At 41.5% G+C, this 24,539-nt stretch overlaps 1 protein-coding gene across 5 annotated transcripts in view; it reads left to right on the top strand.

Annotated features, from left to right (window-relative positions):
* LOC148026362 (DExH-box ATP-dependent RNA helicase DExH3-like) overlaps positions 1-24,539 on the top strand; it is a 133,488-nt gene that overhangs the window by 65,418 nt on the left and 43,531 nt on the right. For all 5 annotated transcript variants that reach the window (XR_015692826.1, XR_015692827.1, XM_087690797.1 and 2 more), the window contains 5 exons: positions 2,812-2,979; positions 3,084-3,356; positions 3,493-3,687; positions 20,630-20,833; positions 20,958-21,027. Coding sequence is in view for 3 of the 5 variants with exons in the window: in XM_087690797.1 (XP_087546923.1) it covers positions 2,812-2,979; positions 3,084-3,356; positions 3,493-3,687; positions 20,630-20,833; positions 20,958-21,027 (910 nt within the window). In the remaining 2 variants the exon portion in view is untranslated. The remainder of the gene's footprint in view (positions 1-2,811; positions 2,980-3,083; positions 3,357-3,492; positions 3,688-20,629; positions 20,834-20,957; positions 21,028-24,539) is intronic.

Raw genomic sequence — 24,539 nt, forward strand, 5'->3', positions numbered from 1 at the left:
GGACTATTTGAACATATTGTTGCTATGGTAGAAGAGACACTACATGCTACAATTCTATCTAGTTAGGAAAATAAGCTACTACATGCTACAATTCTATCTAGTTAGGAAAATAAGCTACTATTAGTGATGTGGGCTAGGAATTGCCACAATCTATCCAAGAAGGAGATCACTCTAGTGATGTGGGTGAGGAATTGCTGCAATCTATCCAAGAAGGAAATCAATCTAGTTGGAAAAAGACAAAGAGAGGAAGTAGAGCTAGGATCAGAGAAGCCATGCAAGAAAAAGAGCTAGAAAGGTAGTGCAGGTAGTGGAATTTTGTCAAAGATGAGCAGGGGATAGCTGCAGCACTGAAATGCAGCAGTAAATGATGATGTGGCAGTAGTAGGACAGGGCTGATCAGCAAGACACAGCACTGGAGACAGTCACCAGCTCCGATGATCAAATGCAGGCTGGAAGGATCATACAGTAGTAAACTCAGGGAGTCTGGGTGCTCAATGGTGAGAACAGGCCGGGAAGGGTGGTCAGCAGCAAAATACAGCAGCCAGCTGACTGATATAGACAGGTTGGTAGTAGTCACCAATAGCAGATGGAGTGCTGAATGCAGGTGCTGGATGGTAGACAACAATGGGCAACAGCCCTAGCTAAGACATCCTCCACCTATGGATTGTGGATAGCCAAGGTATTGGACAAAGGATACTCGTTGGCTGGCCAATGGCCAGTAATTGTGTCTCATGGGGAGAATGAAAAGGGATGGGTAGATCCAACACATCTCAAAACAAGCAAGCTAACCCAACCACTTGAGGGTGTTGATGATGAGCATAGAGTAGTGTGGTACAAGATGAGAATGTGCATGCAACAAGTGCCACTTGGACAATGTTCCTTATGGAGAAATTGTTCAATTGTCTAAGTGCCCTTTACAAAGATAATGAAATCATGCAATGCAAAGGAGAAGGTACAATTGGGGTGGGGGGTGGAGGCCAATATCAGAGACAAGTGCCAAAACATGTAGAATACCATGAAAGGGTCGGAATCCCCTCTCAACTTTGGATGTCAATGCCGAAGGAGAAAGAGGAGCTTGATAGTTTTTGTGTGGTGCCGAGAACCATGATGATAGGTAAAGATGAAGATGAAGCACCCTAATTGGAAGAGCAAGGTAGAGGTCATTGCCATGGTAGCATCAAGAGAGATGTTGCATGATTTGCCTCGGGAGGGGAAGCTTGCATATTGGTAGAAGAGCAAAACTCCTAAGATGAAAGCACAAAATGGTGCCTATCCCATGTCTCTAGGCTAGGAAGGACTATTGCAAACATGCACGCTAGCCCTACAATGAAATACAAAATCCTACAAAGAGAGATCAGAATTTGCAAGACAAAGGTCAGTAGTGAGATGCTTCAAAGCAAAACAAAACAGAAAATGAAAGCTAAATGAAAAGCAATGCAATGAGTGTGTATGTATGAGTGAATGCAACGGAATATTGAAGAAGGAAAGACTAAGGATATGGCCACCATTACATACATCCATCAAAAGGTCATTGCCAGTGAAACACATGATGCCTCCAGGCTAGGAAGGATTGTCGCAAACTTGCATGTTAGACCAACATTGAGATACAAAACCCTACAAAGAGATCAAAATTTGCAAAATAGAGGTTAGTAGCAGGATGCTCCAAAGCAAAATAAAACAGAGAATGAAAGCTAAATGAAAAACAATGCAATGAGGGTGTATGTATGAGTAAATGCATCAAAAGATTGAAGAAGGAAAGACTTAAGGATGTGGCAAAGATGAAGAAGATGGTTCACTAGTGGTCTCAAATGTCGTATGTCTTGCTTGATCGGAGAGGTGGCTAGCCTCACCAATTGGTTTAGATGTAGTAGAAAAGTTGGTAAAAGAGAGGTAAGTTGGACCATATTTGTTGCGCATGAATTCTCCAAACTCCTTATTTGTCATGAAGTTGAGGAAAAGGAGAAAAAAGTGAAGGTGAAGCGTCACCTTCCTCGTCAAGTCCATAATGCCTCCTTAGGGCCTTCAGTGATGAAGAAGCGTGAAAAGACACTGCAGGATCCCAAGAAGAAGATGTTTCGCGTTGTCTGTGTATCTTGTACAGAACCAAGCCTCCACAATACCATAGGATACACTTTAAAAGAATGTTGGCTCTGATACCATATGAAGATATGCTAGGGTTTGCACTAAGGAAACACATAATATAGGAACACGACTAAGACATAATTATTGAGACAATAATGCAATAAATGAAAACCCTAAACGCAAAACACAAAGCACAAAACTCAAATTGCAAAATGTAAAGCACAAAATGCAAAAACTCAAAATGCAAGAGAGAACCATGCCTTTTCTAGGTTGAGCATCCATGACACCCACTGGAAATGAAGATGTCTGCTCTGCCCAAAGTGGCTGAAAATGCCTGCTTGGATGTAGTAAAATAGGCTGCCTAGACATGCTACTCATCATGGACATGCAAAAGAGCTGAGAGAGTGCCGCAAAAGGTGGGAAGGACCTCCAACTAACATGTCTTAAAGTTATTTGTTTCAAAGGATTCAGTGAGAGAAAGTAGAGCAGAGGAGGTGATGGACAATGTACAGCCTCACAATAACATGATAACTTTCTTTATAGTCTCAGATTGTTGCTTTTAATTCTTACTTATATAGACTCTTGTCTACTTGTTGACGTGTGATGCTATTAACTAGGCTGTGTTTGTCCTTTCTTTTGCTTACTTTAATACATTGGTATTGTCATCTTCAACTGATAATATTTCCTGCCAAACATAAAATTAGGAATCTTGTCCTGCTGTTTGCACAGGGTTTTACATATCCAGTGAATATACATTTCTTGGAAGACATCTTAGAGATGACAGGCTATAGATTTAGTGATGAGAATCAAATAGATGACTACGGGCAAGATAAAGAGTGGAAAACACAACAACAGATGAACAGGCGAAAAAAAGGTTCTGTTGCTAATTTAGCTGAGGTAAGTACATGCTTTCTTTTATCCTATTTTGGCTGGAATCATTATGCATACTATTATTGAGTTGGACTTCCAAATGCTTATGCTGCTACTATATGGTTGCAAAGGGTGCGTTAGTGAAAGCAGACTTAAGGAATTACAGTGGTGCAACTCAATACTCCATTTCTCAGTGGAATCCAGAATGCTTGGGTTTCAATCTCATTGAAGCTGTGCTTTGTCATATCTGCAACTATGAAAGAGAAGGGGCAGTGCTTGTATTCATGACAGGATGGGAGGATATCAATGCCTTAAGAGACCACCTAAAACAGAACCCTATTCTTGGTGATTCTAAAAACGTTTTGATGCTTTTGTGCCACGGTGCCATGGCAAGTGCAGACCAGGTAACCTCATACTTGACTCATCAAATGGACAAAAATGATTATAGCATAGAGCAATTGCAGTTAACAACTGCTCTATTGATGCTGAATGCTTCAGTGTTCTAGTTTTTCTACTAAAAGTATATGCTTTCTTTTGCAGAAAATGATTTTTGAACCTGCACCAAGAAATGTTCGGAAGATTGTACTTGCCACAAATTTGGCAGAAACAAGCATCACTATTAATGATGTCGTGTTTGTAGTGGATTGCGGCAAGGCAAAAGTGACGTCTTATGATGCCTTAAACAACACCCCTTGCCTGACCCCGACTTGGATATCGAAGGCTTCTGTTCGTCAAGTATGTCTTTCATGAGGTTTCTGCTTCTTAAAATTGGGGTAATTGGAACTTGACGAATAAGCATTTTTCATCCTCCTTTTATTTGTAGTAGAATTCCAGGAAGGCTGGAATACTGCATGAGTCAGGATAGCCAGTTGAGTAATTAGATTGGCAACAACCACCTACAATTTACCTGAGATAATTAGCTTTTCTGGGAAAATCATTGTTTGCTTGCTTCATGGAAGTGTGGTGTTGTCGGGTTGCTGTTTAAAAGGAGCTTTGTGAGGCTTTCATGTTAAAGAGACCCGTGGAACTGATGCTAGTCATTTACAAGCATTTTCCCAACATGCTAGTAGGTAAGAATTTAAAGTCTAAATATTTCAAACGAGGGCTTGCATCCAGCTCAGTATGGATTTATACCATGGAGACACATTGTTGATAACATTGCGAATGCGGACATAGTATTGAATATGGCAAGTATGTAAAACTAAATGCATTGATTACAATTTATTGATGTCACCCATACAACTCTACATTTGTGTTGCTTGTGAAGCTTCAATAGTGACTATATGTTTAGTCACTTGTACAGCCTATGTCACTTCCTTGACTAATTGTGGTAGTGATGCTACCAAAACGTAGAAACTAAGCATGCGTAGAGGTCAATGGCATCACATCCTTGTCATTGGGTTGGCCAATACTATAGCATATGTCACATTATTTTGTGAGCTTATGTGCATCTCTCCTCATTGTTGGCATTCAAAGTTGTGGTTGTACTACCTTTCTCCTCATTACTACCTTGTTATAGTGGCCTCCAATTATTTGCTAATGTGCTTTAGTCAGAGCTAAAAATAGAGGGCGCAGAGCATCTGCAAAGAGGAAATAGCACCCAGGTCTCTTGCGTTTGCAACCTTTGAAGACTGAACGACTGGTGACAGCTTTTGTCCAGCATGGCAACCTGAAAACACAGCATTTTTGGCATTGTTCGTGACTGGTCCAGTGATTGTGGAGCATCTACATGCCATTTTGCATCAAAACACAGCATTGTAGCTGATTTCTTCTCTATCTGTGCAGCAAAATATCAATACACAGCATTGTTCTATGTGCGCTTGTCTGTTTTGCAGATATTTCTGGAAGGATAGATGGCATGCCAGTTCATTTGGGCTGATGGTTCTGATGAGGATGGTGATGACCAATGAAGCTGCAGATTGTGTGTCTGAAGTCTGACATTCTTGTCAGGCTGATTGCCAGGAAGACCATCACAATCGAGAAGATCAGGGGGATGAATGTGAAGAAGACCAAAGTTTGATCAGCAATCCAACAGAGATGGTCAATTTGCTAGGGAAAAATGATTAGAGCATATTTCGAAGTGTACTTGGCTCAATCACCTCCTCCTCTCTTTGTTTCTAGGAGGGCTCTTACTCAAGGTCCTCACTTGGCCATCATGGCACCCTCTATGTAAGTGCATGTTCTTCTCTTCTTTCACTTCCTGAGGAGTGTTTGGGTGGTTCCAACTACTCCCTTTGCTCTTGCAAAGTGAAGTGCATCTTAGACACCTTCATCTTACAAGACTTCATTATCGCCACCATGCACCATCCAACGGTAGATCCCTGTATTGGATCGATTGTCAATGAGTTTGTAGCTTACTACCTGACTATGAAGGACCGCATCAACCAAATGGAGGAGATATAGGATGAGCTTGCATCCCTCAGCAAGAAAATATCGACTAAAGATATGGCTATGACACCCTTGGCACACCTTTCGTCTTGAAAACATGATGTTTTCTACACCTTTCTCCTTACCTTCAAAGTTTGAGAGACCATCACATGGGAGTATCTTGTGCTGATGATGATATTGGAGTAGGATGCTAGAGACAAGGAGGCTAGTCTCAGCGGAGCCAATACTACTAGTATTGCTTTTGCAGCTAGGTTGTCTTTGGAAAGGAGCAATAAGGAGGAGAAGAAAGGCAATAACAAGGAGTAGTAGGAGAAGTGGGATGAGAAGTGAAAAGGAAGATTGATGTGAATAAGGCATACACCATGAAGACAAATGTTGGCTGGAATATCCCCATTTGATGCATGGAGCCAAGAATGGTACCAAGGATTCAAAGGCTACCGTGCCGACCAGCCATGACAATAAAGTCCATCTTTGTTTATCTATTTGAGGTTGGGGACACTATTCTTGCTTCTTTCTCATTGGAGAAGCCTTGTCTTGTGGATTCTCATATGCATATGGTAGGGATTGCATCCAGGACCTCCATTCTAGGGGTTGCAACGTCACCATTGGTTCCAACTAGATTTTCGATAGGAAATATGGGCTCTCTGACCTCTATTCATGGCTTTCCTCCCCTCAAAGATCTCATCATTGTTATCTATAGGTAGTTGGGATCCTAGTACTTGGAAATCCTGGCCTAGGTTGGGAACGACGTGTTTGATCGGTGCTAGTTCAAGGATTGGGAAATATTTTCCTTCTTCTAGGTAGATAGGACATAGCCAAAGTCCTCTATGTACTAGATTTAGGCTTAACCTTCTCACTGTTCACGAATTCACATAGATGGAGACTCATGTGGTCTTTGCTCAGGAGGCCGTTGTTGTCAAGCACAAGACCAGTAGAGATGTATTATGGGTAGGTACACAAGAGGGTGGGCTCTATAAGCTCACGACCCTAGCAACCATATCTTTGTCGGGCTGTTGGGCTACTTTGGCATGCTCACTACGGGTGCTTGAGTTTTAACTCCATTATTCTACACTTGATCACATTTTCATCCTCAAGACTATGGTGGAGCAAGTGAAGATGAGAAAGAAGCACTTTGTTGCTGCTTTAAGGATTTCCGCAAAGCTTTTGACACAGTTCCATGGGATAAACTATTGTTATGGTTGCAGACACTAGAGATACCGTTAGATATGATTTGGGGTATCTATGTACTATATGAGAGGGTGGTTGATTAACTGAGATATCTAAGAGGACTATGGGATGAGGTCCCTACTACTGCAGGAGTGAAGCAAGGATGTCCTCTCTCCTCCACACTCTTCGGACTCTACATTTGAGCCCTTCCGAGGGAGTGCTTGGGCATTAGCAAGTGCTCTGTTGTGTCCCATGGAGTCAGTAGAATCCTACAGGAGACCAGGAATAGAACTAAACCACTACAGGCTATCAATGACAATACCGATACCTAGTAAACTTGACCAATCAATAGCATGTTCTGTTGTGAGTATTTCAAATTTGATGTTCACAAGCTTGGCTTTTGGAGCATGTGTCTATAATGTGACATTATACAAGGCACACTTATGATCAAGAGAGGAAATGGAAAACCACAGGCAACTTAGAAGTGCGTCAGGTGAGATTTCACTACAACACACATCGTAGAAGTGAGTTGTTGAGGGTCTAGTGGATTTCCCTTCCATCATTTCTTTAGGCTCTAGATGTTCAAGGGGCAAACAATGTTACCATCCTTTACCAAAGGCAACTACCGAACGGGCTTCTACATCATTAGAGTTGGTGTATATTGACTTGTGTGGACCTATGAGGACGACTTTCTTAGGGAAAGCCAAATATCTAGTACTTGTTTGGAAGCAACACAAGATAAAGATGGAGTGTAGAGGGATGGAATGGAACCATCTTGGAGATGACCTATTTGATGTTGGATCATCGAGGTCCTTCTCACACCCTATGGGCGAAGGCAGTCTCTATAGCAATGCACATCTTCAAGAGGTATTTGAGTGTTGCTTAGAATAGCGTGTCACTAAAATCGGTCCTGAAAAATAGTCTAAAGAGCAGTGATCATAAACCTCACTTAGACACATGAAATAAATTGGCAAATACACAAAATACTCATCAAATAGGAGAGCTAGAATGCTCTTGAATAGTAGGCAACACACAATAGACCCCAAAGATTGGCACCCCTTTCAGTATTCATTTATTATTACTTTAGTGTTGGGAGGGTCAAAAGGCTATTCAGCTTGAATTTGCATGTGGAGGTCCCCAATCAGGAGGAGATGCATGCCTGCTGGTTTTCATAGTGAAGAGCAGGAAGAGAGTGTTTTGTAGCCATCGCGAAGTATTGGACAACCGGGAATCAATTCTTAATTTCTTCTTGCTCTCTCAGAGGCTGTTCAAGCTGTGTTTAATAGCAAATAAAAAGTGAGTGCCTGTTGTGCAAACTTTGTTTTACATCAGATCTGAATTAGGGTTTGTTATGTAAACTCTGTTTTGCAGTAGATCAGGATTAGGGTTTGCTGTTTATACCAGATCAGTGGGTAGGGTTTGTAGAAATTAGTCATTCTAGATGTGAAACTGTTTGCTGAAGACATTACAACCAAAATGCCCAATTTGCCCCTTCTTTTGGGTCTCCAAATCATTGAAGTTTAAGGGTAAATATTAGGGAAAATGTTTCCAGACATGCAAGTGCAGTCTTCAGCCATTGAAAGCATTAAATTCAGCACCCAATCTTAGGGCAAATGCATCTCAACGATTAGGGTCTATGGAAAACATATTTACGAGTTTCAAAGTACTTCAATTTGGTAGCAAATTGAAGGTGCATTGTCTAAGGCAAAGCTCGAGGATGTAAAGAAATACTTGAACAAAGAATATAAATACAATCGTACAATGAAGCATAGACTAATAAAGAACTCAATAGGGTTAGGGTAACTTAGAGACAATGAACAATGAAGATCAATGAAAGATAAATGAATAAATATAATACTCAATGCAGCAAACACACTATGCAAGGTGAATATTGGAACTCGAATTCTTGTGTCTCTAAAGGACCGAGGGTTGAGGCAGAGGGTATGAGATAGAGTGTGTGTCATGCTCTGTACAGATCCCGAAATGTAGTAGACAACCTCGGAATGTGTATGGAAGCACCAAAGGCAGACTTGGAGAATTTGGATCAAGCTCGAATACATCTAGGACAGTAGTGGGCAGCAGCTGAAAAATATTTGGAATACATAGGCGACAAACTAGCAGCTGCAAAACTTGTAGGTGATGATATCAGCAGCAATGCAGCAAATGCAGATAGTAAACCCCCTGCTGGCAGCAGCAAACACAAGGTACGAAAACTTCGATAGACGTCCATGGTTGGAAACAGCCACCAGCAGGCTGTAGATTGTTTCTTGGGAGCAAATGCTGGGTTTGGGGAGCTGAGGACCGATTACCAGCTGATGAAGAAGGGTTGGATGCAAGCACCAGTTGATGAACAGCAAATTGGAACTAAGATATTCATCAGAAGGGGTGGACAGTAGAGAACAAGCGCCTATGAAGAAATGCTCTAAAGACAGAAAACACAAAATGAGTTGTATGATAAAAGCACAAACTGATAGAACAGAGTTAGGGTTAGGGTAACTTAGAGACAATGAACATAGAGAATATTGAATTGAATGTCTATTGAAAATACAGTGCTCATGCGGCAAACACGCTATGTAGTGAATGAATACTGAACCTCAAACTTGTGTGTCTCAAGGACCAAGACAAAGGTAATGAGTTGAATTGTGTGTCATACTCTAAATGGATCCCCAAACACAGCAAGGCCCACAGGAAACAGGCACCAGACTGATGTAGATTGCAATGGGCCGCTTTAGATGAGATTCCCTTCACGAACGGGGTGTGGGCCACGAAGCTAGAGGGCTTGAAACTTGCAAAAAACGAGATTGGGCTGAATGGAGGGTAGCTTACCTATTTATAGAAGGTACCCATTTTAAAACTCTCTCGGATTGTGCGCCATTTTAGGGTTTTCATTAATTAAGCATTTTTGGGACGGTTTAAGTGGCTAAGCCAGCATGTAATGCTCATGTTAGCTCAATATACCTTCTTAGGCCCAAAAATTGAGTTAAAAAGGAAGTCCAACGCAAGGGTTTTTGTTTTTTTTAAAGTGTTTTAGTTTCTAGGTTTTTTTACCCTAAGGCATCCCACCCCAAAGTAGCCAGGGCATCGGAGAAAGGATGCACGGTTGTTGCCCAATGGCCTACCTAGACTATAGAGGTGATGGCTATCTTACCAAGGGAGTCTAGGTGGTCACTCCAGAGAGGCAAGGGTATCGGACAAAGGGTGCACGTCGACTGCCTAGTGGTCTACCAAGTCTTGTAAAGGCGGATGGAATCACAATGAACTTTTCTTTTAGTTTTTTTGTTTGTTTGTTTTTGTGTGTGTGTATGCTTTTTTTAAAAAGCATGACGCTGATTGTTTCAAAAAGGGGAGGTGGCGGTTGATTAGGTAATGGATGGGAGATGAGTAGGTAGACCCAAAGGCTTTTTAAAGGGGCTATCCCTACTACTACCGGACATGAACTTTTTTTTTTTTTTGGTTTTTTTGTTTGTCTTTTGCCATGCACGCTTGGTTTTCTCAGGTGCTTGCTCCGCCACTTGCCTTTCCTTTTCAAGCAATGTGGTATACAAGGTCTTTGAGCAAGGAGTATAAGTTGAACCATACTCCGTAAACTTTTTGCGCATTGCTTTAAAATATCATGACCTCGCAATATTGAATGCAATGCGATCATGAAAAAAGAACAGTGCAACGGTAGCATGAACTTCCTCTTTTTTTGGAGGATTCGAGACAATCTTAAGAGTGCTTTGTCGCCTAAGGGGATCAATCGATGCTTGCCCAACAGATGCTACTATTCTAAATGCATCTTGAATAGATGATGTGTGACTAGGATCAATACTAGATGGTGTGCGTGATACTTGAGAGGTCGATGTCATCGCAAATGCAGTAGGGCCAACGATTGGCGGACGTGGTGCTCTTCTTGTTGAAGATGAGGCCCATAGCTCTGCATCCTTCTCTGTAAGCTCTCTTCTCTTCTTGAGAGTCATATTGGGCAATATTGCACTTCATACCCTTTGATGCACAAGAAGTGAGCTTAAATTTTGGTTGTTCCAATTGTGTGATGATATGGGCACAATTTGCACATCCATGCACGAGATCCTCCACTACTTTTGGGATGCTCAGCATGCACCTCATTCCACCAAGACCATGTGTTAGACCTCCTATTTCTTCTACTATGATGACCATCTTTATGAGAGTAGTTACCCTGTGCTTAGGATGTTGATGCCATGAGATGACGAGGAAGATTGGAGAGAGAGAGAGAGAGAGAGAGAGAGAGAGAGAGAGAGAGAGAGAGAGGCTTTGGCTGAATGTTGATGTGTAGCTAGGAATCACTATTTAGTCGGCAAGTCACAAGAAGTGCCAAAACTCAATCATTGTCATGAGGACATGTATTTTTGAAACTTCACTTAACATGTGGATTAATTTTTAATCACATGATTAAGTAAATGTTGCACATGTGAGGTGCAACTAGGGTTCAAGTAAATTTACGAGCCTAAGACCTGAGGAAATCACTGGATGTCAAAGGCAAAAGATGCTATAAGTTATGCTGCACAGGTACTTGGTGGTATTTGGTGCCAATTGTTGGCCTAGGTCATTCATTTGGCCAGTCAGTTTGGTGACACTAGAGAAGTGGCGTTTAATGGTACCTAACACCAATTTGATGGTCAAAGATAGCACAGAGACACTCGGGAGTGGAAGATGCCTAGCCAATTTAATTATTGGCTAGTCAGATTATTTTTCAGGGCACCAAAATAATTATTAGATTAATTTTCAGTATTTAAGGACTGAAAATTAATATTTAAATATGAATAATATTGGAAAAACCATTTGGGAAAGTTGCCACTTGTCAAAAATGACCATGCAAGACTGACAAACGTCTTTAGAGGCTGGAGAGGCATTTTTAGTGTATTCAGCCTACAAGAGAGAGGGAGGAGATGTTGCTGGTTTGATTTGCAGCCATTGGAGGACCTTCTGAGGCAGCCAAGGGCAGGAGAAGACCAATCAATAGTAGGTGATAGCATCTAGAGGCTGTTGAGATAGGGCAGCAACAGTAAATGACGGATTTTCTTCAGTTCTTTGCATCTACAAGTTGTTGTGGCAGGGAGCAGCTGCATTTGATTGATTTTCAGTCATTCTTCGTGACAAAACTCTGAATTTTCTCTCTCTACAGCTTTCTCTCTCATCTTCCAGCCATTTCAGAGCCTTGCTCCGAACATCTCAGCATTTGGACCCTTGGAGGTTGAGAAATTGCAAATTTCTTTGTTGTAAGTTCTAAGTCACAGCAAAAATTAGGGTTTAGCAGCAGCCTTGGGAAGCGTGCCAAAAATTGGAAGCTCAAAGACTTGGATTCAACAGGACTGAAGGTGAATTTCAACTAAATTCAAGTGGAGGACTAGCCATGCATTGAATTTGGGGCATTTCGATCGTCTATGAAGTGGGTGAAGGTCAATTAAGTGTTCGAATCAAGGGGCAAATCAGATTGAAGACTTGCTGGTCACTTTGGATAGCAAGGGGAGTTTGGATTGCGAAGGGGATCGGGAGAATCCCATCGTAAATCAACTTCTTCTTCAAGCACATTGGTAGGTGAATTGGGTGATCGGCCTCGATCCGTAGCTCCAAAGACAACACACCACAAGATAAAAGCCAAGGCAAATTTGTATTTTCAGATTTGCATTTATTGTTTGCTGTTGTAATTAAGTTGTAATCAGGGATTTACTACCCATCCACGGAAGAAAGGCTGGTTACATGGTTTCATTGCCGGGATACCACTCAATTCCTTGATTTGGTGGGCCGAGTGGGTGTGATTCAAGATTGTTTGTGCTTATACATACGGTACCATCCGTTCATTCACAAACACTTCATTCATTCATTCATTCATGAGACACTCATCTCTTCTTTCTGCTTCCATCTATACCCCTTTCTATTGCCAAGCTCTAGCCTCTGAGAGAGTTGGAGTGCCACTCCAAAGACTTAAGTGGGCGAGACTCAAGATTGTTTGTGCCTATATGTATGGCACCACCCATTCACTCATACACACTTTTTTTGTTGATTCATAAGAGACTCGTCTCTTCTCTCTCCTTCCATCTACATCCCTTTCTATTGCTAGGCGCGAGTCTCCATCTATAAGGTTGTGTTTATGGTGATAGCCTCTTCCTTCTTTGTTGGCGTGATTCTCTACAATTGGTGACTACTTCCTCAAACTGCATATACTTGCATTTGGCTGTCTATTCTTATTCTCCACCCTTGCATCGATAAACTTTAGTTGGCGACTTCATCTATAGTCTGTGCATCCTTGCATTTGACATCTTGGTGTTGTTCTCCACAATTGGTGATCCCCCTCCAATTGGCATCAGCCTTAGAGGCCATTGTTGCTTGCGTTTGGGTAGTTTGACCCTTATCCTTCATGTGGCGTCACTCCATAGCAGCTAGTGTAAGCTATGTTTGTGTTTGCAGACTCACAGGCTCTTCTCCATTAGATAATAGTCTCTTTGCTCCAAGCGTCATCTTGCTACTTGTGTTTGGTAATTTTGCACTCTTCCTGGCTTTGGCATGAGTCTTTGATAGTCAGTTGACAGTGATCTTCTTCTAACGGCTTCTAAGGTTTGTGCTTCACTCCCTCTATACATGTACTTCGACAACCTACTACCTGGAGGATTGCATTTGGTTCCCTTGACAGTGTAGATTCCTTGTAGATACTATCACTTGATTCAGATAGGACATTGCAGTCATCTTTTGAGCTTCGTCTCCACTGTATTAGCTTTGTTCAGTTAGCATGCTTTAGTGCCACATCATCTTCTTTTGTGTTTTGAGTTTCTCTTCTCTTTTAGTGTTTGCCGTGCACATTCTATGTGTTTCTTCTTGCAAACCCTATTGTCTCTCTGGTTTGCTTTCACAATAGTCATTTCTTGGTATGATATTAGAGCGAGACGTGCTGAGAGAGCCACAAAGATCCTCTATATCGAAGAAGGCAAAGAGAGGTTGCAACATCGGCATCAACTTCTAAATTATCTTGCTACTTTTGTTGCATCATTGGGATGTTCTTCTCCCTCCCACCCTTCCTTTTCCAAGTTGTCACTCTGGTGCTATGGCTTCTCTTGACAAATGGTCCATTGGGTGCTCTTACTACGGCAAGAATGGTTATACCACCGAAGTCTATCGACCTCAACCTTTTCTCCCTCCCTCACTGGAGTCGACTACTGCCCACCCTTGGCTTAGTGCGAGCCTCACCTTTCTCCACTCTCTTCTCCTTCAAGAGAATACCTCTAGTTGCTCTCAAACTTTAGTTCTATTGCAGCTCCAGATACCTCCTACAGCAGGATCGAGACACGTATTGCTTTTACATAGTAGAGAGAGAGAGAGAGAGAGAGAGTGTGTGTGTGTGTGTGTGTGTGTGTAGAGTAGAGAGGAGAGTGAGCACGACTTGTGGGTACAATGGCGAGTGTACCTCGTTAGGTTTATATATATATATATATATATATATATATATATATATATATATATATATATATATATATATATATATATATATATATATATGAAAGTTCAAATGTGCTGAGGGTATGTTCACATCCGTGCACATATAAAAGGCACGATGGCCCTTTATTCCCAGCAACCTCCCATCTAAAGGCAATGTGCCTTAAGAGGAGAAAAGAATGAGCTAAGTCTAGATATGTACAAAGCTGAAATACATATATCTATCCAACTCCCATCATCTGTCGGCAATGAGCAAACCGCTCTGGTGGAAGACCCTTCGTGAGAAGATGTGTAGGATTATCATCTATATGCACTTTGACAAGCTCAATGCTCTTGCTGTCAAGTACATCTCTAACGAAGTGATACTTCACTTGTATGTGCTTCATCTTTGCATGAAAGACAGGATTCCGTGCAAGCATGATAGCACTCTGACTATCACAATGGAGAATATGTAACTTTGTAATGCCAAGCTCTCTCACTAGACGTGAAAGCCATAAAGCCTCCTTATATATCTTAGTGGCAGCCATATACTCTGCCTTTGTAGTAGACAATGCAACACACTTTTGTAGCCTGAAAATCCAAGAGACTACTTCTGTGAAGGTAAACACATACCTAGAAGTGGACTTTCTGCAATCCGCATGACCAACATAGTCTGCATCCGTAAAGCCAATGACAGATGCCTTCTTCTTTCCAAAGCAGATGCACAAATCCTTTGTGTCTTTGAGGAATCTCATAATACCTTTCACTGCTTCCCAATGCTTTTTACCAAGGTTTGCCATGTATCTGCTAACCACTCCCACTGCAAAGGCAATGTCAAGACGTCTAGCAACCCTAGCATACATCAAACTGCCAACAGCTGAAGCATATGGTATCTTGGCCATTTCAGCCTTCTCATCATCAGATGTAGGGCTGTCCTCTGCACTGAGTTTCACCTATGGAGGCAATGAAACCCCAATTGTTTTTTCCCCCTCAATATTGAAATGCTGTAAAACCTTGGAGATATACACTTGTTGAGATAGATAGAGTAATCGTTTTGACCTATCTCTGAGTATTCGCATGCCCAGAATGTGATTTGCATCACCAAGATCCTTCATGTCAAAGCTGCCATGAAGACTTTGCTTTAGTGAGTCCAAGGCATGAGTATTCCTGCCAACAATTGGCATGTCATCAACATACAAAACCAAGATAATCAGGCTTCCATCTACTGCCTTCTTGGTGTACAAGCAATGATCCACTTGACTTCTATGAAAACCTTGAGACTACATAAATGTATCAAACTTATGATACCATTCTCTTGGTGCTTGTTTCAGCCCATATGAACTTCTTTTGAGTTTACATACCATCTTCTCTTTCCCTTTTGCCACAATCCCTTTAGACTGTTGCATATATATGTCTTCATGCAAATCACCATGTAAGAATGTAGTCTTTACATCCATCTGTATGAGCTCCATATCTTCAGCTGCAACCAAGTCCAAAATGGTTCGCAATGTAGTCATATTGACTACAGGAGAGAAAATCTCATCAAAGTCAACTCCATGTTCCTGCTTGTACCCCTTCGCAACCAATCTTGCTTTGTACTTTGGCGAGGAACTAGAAGTGACCTTCATCTTGTAAACCCATTTGCATGGAAGGGTTTTCTGCCCTTTAGGCAACTGCACCAAGTACCAACTGCCAGTTTTCTCAAGAGATTCCATCTCTGACAACATGGTTCTATACCATTTCTTGCTGTCCTGTCCGTCCATTGCTTCCTTGAAGTAAGACGGTTTACCATAGTCTGTCAACATGACATAATCAGCCACATTGTTTGCACAAGGAACAAATCTATCAGGTTTTCTAGTAGCCCTAGACGATCTCCTAATCTAATGATCTATGTTTGCTGGCTGTTTCTGCAAATTTCCTTTTTCAGCTTGCTGTCCTAGCATTTCAGTCTGCAAATCAGTATTAACAGCTTGCTGTTTTCGCTGTTCCTGCACATCCAGTGGCTTATTATTATGGGCAATAGCTGGCTGATGATTTGCAGCATTATTTTCTGCATTTGCAGGTTCATTTACAGTAGGTATTTGCTGCTCTACAACAGGCACATTTTGCTGTCCAAAAGGCATTTCTTCTCGGAATACAACCCTACGAACCTCCTCAGTCTGCAAATCAGTATTAACAGCTTGCTGTCCTAGCATTTCAGTCTGCATTTCTTTTTCAGCTTGCTGTCCTAGCATTTCAGTCTGCAAATCAGTATTAACAGCTTGCTGTCTTCGCTGTTCCTGCACATCCAGTGGCTTATTATTATGGGCAATAGCTGGCTAATGATTTGCAGCATTATTTTCTGCATTTGCAGGTTCATTTACAGTAGGTATTTGCTGCTCTACAACAGGCACATTTTGCTGTCCAAAAGGCATTTCTTCTCGGAATACAACCCTACGAACCTCCTCAGTCTTTTCGGACTGTTTATGCATGTGATCTTCTTGAAAGATAACATCATTGTTGCGTACTACTTTCCTTTTCTCGGGATCTCATAATCTATACCCCATTTTACCCTCGTCACCATATCCTAGGAAAATGCATTAACAAGAATTTGACTCAAGTTTGTTGCGGTCTTCTTTACGAATGTGCACAAAAGCCGCAACCAAACACTTTCAAGTGTGCATATGAAGGTGGCTTGCCCGACCACACTTCTTGGGGAACCCACCCCCCCACCCCCCCCTTCCAAAGACCTGTTTGGTGACCGATTAATCAAGCGTACGGCTGTCATAACAACCTTTTCCTAAAAACCTTGGGGTAATGTAGTATGAGATAGCATTGTACGGAGCTTATCCTATATGGTCCAATTCATACGCTCTGCAACTCCATTTTGGGGTGGATAATGAGGGGTAGTGAGCTCTCTCTTTATCCCTTTGCTGTCATAGAATGCCTGAAAGGCCTTGGACACATATTTCCCACCATTGTCAGAGCGAAGATACTTAAGTGTCTTATCAGTCTGATTTTCAACCAATGCCAAGGATTTTTGAAACTTGTCAAGCACTTCGTCCTTGCTACGAATAGGGTAAACCCATACCTTGCGTGTAGCATCATCCACAAAGGTGACAAAGTATTTGTTTCCTCGTAAAGATAACCCTGGCATTTGACATACATCAGAATGTACTAACTCTAGATGGAAATATTTCAACGAAAGAGACTTCTTATGAGACATCTGTGCATGTTTACCATAAACACAATGATCACAATGGTCAAAATCAACATAATGAAGACAAGGCAAGTAATCGAAACGAGAAAGCACTTTCATTCTAGGTTGACTCATGTGTCCCAATCGGCCATGTCACAAAGAAACACTTGGCTGCTTGATTACGGCAACAACATGATCACTCACACTAGATACATGGAGAGGATACAAGGTATCACTTTTACAACGTCTGGCAATCACTCTAGATCCCTTACAGATCTTCCATTTCCCATCACCAAAGATGGTACGAAATCCGTTCTCATCTAGTTGCCTTGTGCTAATGAAGCTCTTCTTGAGCTGAGGTACATGCCGTACATGTTGAAGTGTCAAGATAGAACCACGCTAGCCATGATTTTCAGCCCAAATGTGACAAAAAATTTCAGCGAATGCAGGCCCAAACTGCACACAAGTAACCAAGGTACAAACAAGTACCAACCAGCAATAAATAACCATGTAGAAGCAAAAATTTCAGATCTGCAAATAAATTTTCAGAAGCACTAAACCTTGTGCTATAGCACTCCACAACTGATTATAGCTGTTTCAAGGGCAAATACATCACATTACATGAGAAGTCCCAAATTTTGGCTGCAATTTCTGTTGTACATGCACCCATGGGCACAAAATTTGACATGCACGGTCGAAAGCCCCAAAATTTTTGTGCTCAAAGCATCAAACATACATCTGCACTATCTCTAACATGCATAGAATAGGCCAAATTTGCCAAAATAGAGCAACTTTAGCAGAACCCCCAAATTTTTTCAAGTGCTAGGTGTCCAAATTGCATGGAATTAAACCCGCATGTACATAAAGTGACCAAATGGCGCACAAATTTCGCCCAAACAGCAAAAGCCCCAAATTGCACGGGGTCCAATGTGCGTCAATGTTGAGAAATTGGGTAAATTTCATCCCAATTCTTGTATGTACATGAAAAGCCCCAAATGTCGAAGGCGAAATGTCACAAATTTGTGCAATTTTCGAGACAAATGGTCTTGCTCTGCATGACAATCCCCAAATCCGAGAAAAGCCCCAAATTTCCGGGCCAAGATTGCACAAATTTGAGCTCTTTGATTATGCGCACGAAACCTCGTCAGGAAAGAGGTGTAAAAACTGATTTTTTTTTTGAAAAAAAAAAGAAACATGACTTGGGGGGGGGGGGGGGTCCGTTGATGCGCCATTTAGGTCGCCGCCTGGTTGTCGGTCGTCACCAGTCTGTCACGTGGCTCCTGTCGACTGCCCCGTTCGTCTGCGCCCCGTTGGTCCCGCCATGACACTGCCCCGCTAGTCCTGCTGTGACACTGCCCACTATGACACTTCCCGCCTAGGCTGCGACCTAACGCATGACTGTATGCTGATTGCCGACATGCCCTGTTGCCCGCAATGGACTTGTCGGCTGTCAGTTTGCTACCCGCCTACAGTCTTCTACTTGTTGAGAACTCGCCTGTCACTTTCTGCTGGTCATGCCTGCCTGCTATCCAACAGCAATTGTCGCCTTCTCACATGCCTCACTCTTGATGTCTCGAGAAGCGTGCAGTCCTTGCCCGCTCTGATACCAGTTTGTTATGCCTTGTGGCACATGAGGATCGAGACACGCACTGCTTTCACAGAGCAGAGAGAGAGAGAAAGAGAGAGAGTAGAGAGTAGAGAGGAGAGTGATCATGACTTGTGGGTGAGTACAATGACAAGTGTACCTCTTTAGGTTTTTAGATATATATATATATATATATATATATGAAAGTACAAATGTGCTAAGGGTGTGTTCACACCTGTGCACATATGAAAGGCACGATGGCCCTTTATTCCCAACACCTCCAACGGTACTTCCTTCGTCATCAAATATTTCAGAGTCTATGATCAATGAGTGTTTGGATTCACTATCTATCTCAGAGGGGGTGGGGGATTCAAAGGGGGCTGTTCTTTCTTTGCCCTCAAAGGGGGCTTCTACTTCTTTTGGGACTTTAGATGGGGTTCCTACTTTTCCAGTTTTAGAGAGGGTCCCTACTTGCCCGAAAAATCTTCATCCACCACCATTTACTTTCCATGATTGGCTCTCTTTCTAGCAATTGTTTCTTGTACTTCTACTACCCAATCTCTAAAGGATCTACCTCGATTGGGGCCTTGGATTTTCAGCCGAGACTTGGTTGCTAGGCCTTTGTATTGCTTCTAGCTTGGAGTCACAAAGCTTGTGGCTTCTCTCCCGAGGATGTGTTTACGTTCTTCCGCTCATCCAGTTTCTTGTTCTTCTTCATAGGTCTTCTTTCAAGTGGCATTCTTGGATTACAAGGTGGATCTTCTTCTCTCTCTCTCTCACTCCTCTTTTGTGCTCGTTTTTGGGCCCAAGAGGGGTGTTGAGAAATTGCACCATTCAGTACAGTTTCCCTTCTTCATTCCCATTTTTGGTCTCCATTTCCAGTCTCAAAAAGGTTTTCTGGTCTCCAAGAGAGTTGGAGTGCCACTCCACAGACTTCAGTGGGTGAAATGCAAGCTTGTTTGTGCCTATATATACAACACCACCCATTCATTCACACACACTTCTTTCGTTCATTCATCAGACACTCATCTCTTCTCTCTCCTTCCATCTACAACCCTTCTTGCTGGGAGGCATCAGTCTCCATCTACAAGGTTGTGTTTATGGTGACAGGCTCTTCCTTCTGTGCTGGCGTCATCCTTCACAATTGGCAACTGCTTCCTCAGTTTGCACATGCTTGCATTTGGCAATCTGTGGTTCTTCTGCACCATCATGTCAGTTATCTTCAGTTGGCAACTTCATCTAGAAGCCTTGCATCCTTGTGTTTGACATCCTAGTGTTGTCCTCCGCAGTTGGTATTTAGACTGCAAGAGGTAGCCACCTATTGACCTTCAGGATGTCTTCACCTCAGACTCTCTAGGATCTGGACAAAGATTATTCATACTTGCTGGGAGATGAGAGAGACTTCAAGGTGATCCTCAGCAGATGAGAAGGAGAGATTGTTCTATGTGGACATGGGGACTCCAGCACCTTCTTGCATTTAGCACCTCACACGGTTTGGCAACACAGCCCACCAAATTGGCTGTTCACTCAGCTATTGTACTATGATGTATTTAGCTATTCAGGTCCCTGATTTGGCTCACTATGCCTATCTGAAGTATGCATGTCAGCTGTTATCCTCAGGTCATTTATCTGGGAGACCCTTCCTTTCCAATTCGCAGGCCTCACTTTGAGTTTTGGTATACTTACAAGGCCTTTTATATGATATGGTCTGAGTAGCCTTGTGATGTTATTGAGCTCCAGCCCTGCTTTTGAGTCTTCCCCTTTTAGCTGAAGTCATGCTATTCCACCTTGCATTTATATTGTGGTTATTGGGTAGTATGATTAGCCACTTTCCAATTGCAGAAAATTTCTCTTTAAATAACCAGGTATGGAAAAACCTGAACTGAACACTAATGTGGAAGATTTTCTAATGCAATGATCCACATATTTTGTAGAGGAGAGGGCGTGCTGGACGAGTGCAACCTGGTGAATGTTATCACTTGTATCCAAGAGTGGTTTATGAAGCATTTGCAGAATATCAGGAAGCAGAGCTTCTTAGGACCCCTCTGCACTCACTCTGTCTGCAAATTAAAAGCTTAAAGCTTGGAACAATCAGAAATTTTCTAGCAAAGGCTTTACAGCCACCTGATCCACTGTCGGTCAGTAAACCGTTTGCTGTTTATAGTCTTCCTCTTTGCATTATGTGCTTTTTATCTCACTGTTGTGAGTGGAACCTTTGCTGTTAATAAGTGTTAAAGTTTTCAATGTGTTCTTTTTATCCAGGTTCATAATGCTGTGGAACTTCTGAAAACGATTGGAGCTCTGGATAGTAAAGAAGAATTGACTACTCTCGGTGAGTTTGCATATACCTTTTTGGTCCAATTTTCAATCTTAATTTGATGTCTTAGACATGCCCAAGTGTATCCAGAAACCTGAATAGCTGTTGTTCTGTCTGGTACATGAGTTTATTGACCTTCAAGAAATGGATTTTGAGTCATTCTTTATGTGCCATTCAGGTGCACGTCATGTCCTGTAGGGGCTCAATGTGTAAGGGAGATTTGATGAGTACCTTGGAAAATTTATGAAGCATGAATTTTAAATTCATTGTGATAGTTCTCACAAAAAAAAGTCACTTTGGTTTTTCAAATAGTCCTACAAATGAAAGATTTTGATTTACAATACTACTCTCAATTATTTGAATTTCTTGAAAGACATTGTTTAGCCCATTGATTTGACTTTTATTGCCAAACTGTGAACAAAGCAAGCCTTAATGGTATCAATGAATCATCTACTGTCTTTGGGTCAAGAAGTCTGTTCAGTGCATGCAGTTTGACTATAAAGACAGGATGCTTTTTTAGTGACCTGGGATTCTGGCACTTTCTTCTGGTCATCTTTCCATGCCTTGATATGACAGACCTGTTGACTAGATTTCTCTCAAGTCCAGTTCACAGGATTTCCTCCCTTGAAAGTGGGCAGCCTGGGAGATTGCCCTAAGCCCACTTTTGAACCTTACTTTATGGGTGAGGTGAATTTGATATAGGAAGGGAGATTGCCCTAACCCCACTTTTTGTCTGCACATTTCTATTGTGATTGGGTTCTATGGTATGTACTTTTGAACCTTACTTTATAGCTGAAGTGAATTTGATATAGGAATTGAATTTGATGTGGCGACTAGTTTTCTAGGAAAAAACAATATGTGAGAACCCTCTTCTATTTTGCATGCTTTCAACTTCTCTACATTCACGTATGGTCTTTTTGCAGCTGCATCATACAGATTTGGCAAAAACTTTGAGGATTATGAAATCAGCAAGATTAGCAAGGGTGATCCATATGTGTTGTGTTGATCAGCATGTTTGGTGAAACCTGCTACATTGGAACTGATTTGCCTGTGATATATCTGCTGTTAGAATGAGTTTATCTCTGCAAATCAGGCCAGCTGCTATTGCACATATTAAATTGTACAATACATTAAATGCATGCTTTTACCTATGCAATCCTAGAGTTTTGCAATCATGTTATGCAGTCCTAATCCATCAGATGGATTGTGCGCCCTGAAACTTTTCTTTGTTTCGTATTATCAACAGTGCTCTCTGGATGTTTCACTGCCCCAAGCTGCCATGCTGATGAGAGAGGCATGGTGACCAAGAATATTTGGTATGGTTACTGTATGCACAGGATTAGTAGGGTGTGGTTTGATGGAAAGGCACAGAACTGAGTCAACCAGGATCTCATAGTCAGATGCAATGGGAATGTATGGATGGAATGAGACTCCTTGTTGAAGTGGGAACAAGGGTAAGAAGGGATTTTAAGTTTAGGATTTCACTGATATACACCTTGAGATAGCTTCATCACACTATGCATGTTTGTGGAATAGGAATGAGAATGATGATGCTTCTAGAACACTTTTTGAAGTTCCTTAAGCCATGGAATATATTTTCATGTGAGACTTCTTGTATGAAGTCACAACTTGGGGGATTGTAGCTTGGGTCAGAGATAGAGGCCCAACATGTGGAAATAGAATGTCTATGGCGGCCTCTCTTTCCTCGTCATTGGACAATGTTTGAGTAGGATCCTCACTCCAAATTACTCATAGGCATAGTGGACCCAAGGACATTGTCATAGATGGGAGCTGATTGCTAGTATTATTGCTTGGTACATTTGGACGGTGAGGTGCAGCCATGCTATATATATTGCAGGATGTATCCATTGTAGCGACTCTCTCAAGGATTTGGATAGAGAGAAGAGCTAGAATGCTCTTGGTGTTTCTTATTATAATTTCTTATCATTATTCAAAGCTTGCACGAATTATAAATGACTTGCCATCACAAAGTAGCTCTCTTGTGCTGCTAATGATTTCCATGCACTTGCTTTTGAATCAACGTGGACTCGTCTCTAGTGCAGTGTCTTTATTTGCTCTTACCAACCTTGATGAAATGTGCAAGAAATATGTCCATTCACACTCTAATGAGTGTAGGGCATATGAATACATGTTCTCAATCCAGTTGACTTGGAAAAGTGTCATCAGAGATGTTAACTTGGTTCGAGATTGCTGTGCATGACAAACAATGTCTAATACATAGAAATCTTAATTCCAAACTAATCCAATCTGATGTACAAAGCCTCTGTTGTGTTCATTCATCAATCCCAATGCTTTGCCCTAACCTTTGCACACCCAATTCACTATCAACTGAGTAAATCCAAACTTGCATTGCTACCACAAATAAACCAACATTCAATTCATGCCCAAAAAGAAAGGACAACTGCTTTGATCCTTGCTATATGCATTTTATTAGGTTAGGTCTTGTATTTCTTTGAATTTCCTATGTATTTCTTGTGATAGAAGAGTTGCAATCTCATTTTTATATGCTCCAAATTAGTACAAATGACTGTATTTTCAGCAATTCACATAACACAACTAACCATAGGTTCTCAATGACCTTGACCTTGTCATCTTCAACGTTGGTCTCCGGTCAACTTTAAAATACTCAAAAGTGCAAATGAACACTTTAATCTGCCAAACCCCAAAAATGTTAGCCAGCATTTCAACCCAGTTTTGTGGAGCATTTGCCTTGACAATTGTTTTTAATAGGTGCTATGAAATCCCATACTTTTACTCTCACAAAACAAATGTATTTTGTGCAAATCAGTACAAATGGCTGTATTTTCAGCAATTCACATAACACAACTAACCATAGGTGCTCAATGACCTTGTCATCTTCAACGTTGGTCTCCAGTCAACTTTAAAATACTCAAAAGTGCAAATGAACACTTCAATCTGCCAAACCCTAAAAATGTCAGCCAGCATTTTAACCCAATTTTGTGGAGCATTTGCCTTAACAAGTGTCTTTAATAGGTGGTATGAAATCCCATACTTTTCCTCTCACAAAACAAATGCATTTTGTGCGATGAAATTGCAAGAAATTCACTTTCTTTTGCAACAATGTTGTCTAGAATATATAGAAGGCTTGAGAATTCGAAGGAGGTTCAGTCCATTGTGCTGTATTAATGAGTTTTTATGATGTTTAGATAACAACATCAGCAATACCTATTGCAAATGGAGTTGAAGAGCTGCCCAACATGTTCTTCATGCTGAGAGGAGAAGATTGTTAGATATGCTTAATTTCCCACCCGATACCACCAATGATCTATAGTGCTTAAAGTTGTAAGGCCCCTATTATAGGGAGAAGGCATGTGTGAGCTCAGGGGTCCCAACTTGTATGTCAGATGAGGTTTATGTTACCAGATGGCAAAAATATGACCTTTGTGGGTCTAGCCTTCGGATTAGATAGAGTAGTTGAGCTAATTGCAACTTGAGGCACATTGCATCGAATTGTGGGGTGTGGGAGTTATTAGGGTTCCTATTTC

This window comes from Lygodium microphyllum, chromosome 13, assembly GCF_053477565.2.
Source record: "Lygodium microphyllum isolate KBCC chromosome 13, Lygodium_microphyllum_v1.1.10, whole genome shotgun sequence".
NCBI classification, from domain to species: domain Eukaryota; kingdom Viridiplantae; phylum Streptophyta; class Polypodiopsida; order Schizaeales; family Lygodiaceae; genus Lygodium; species Lygodium microphyllum.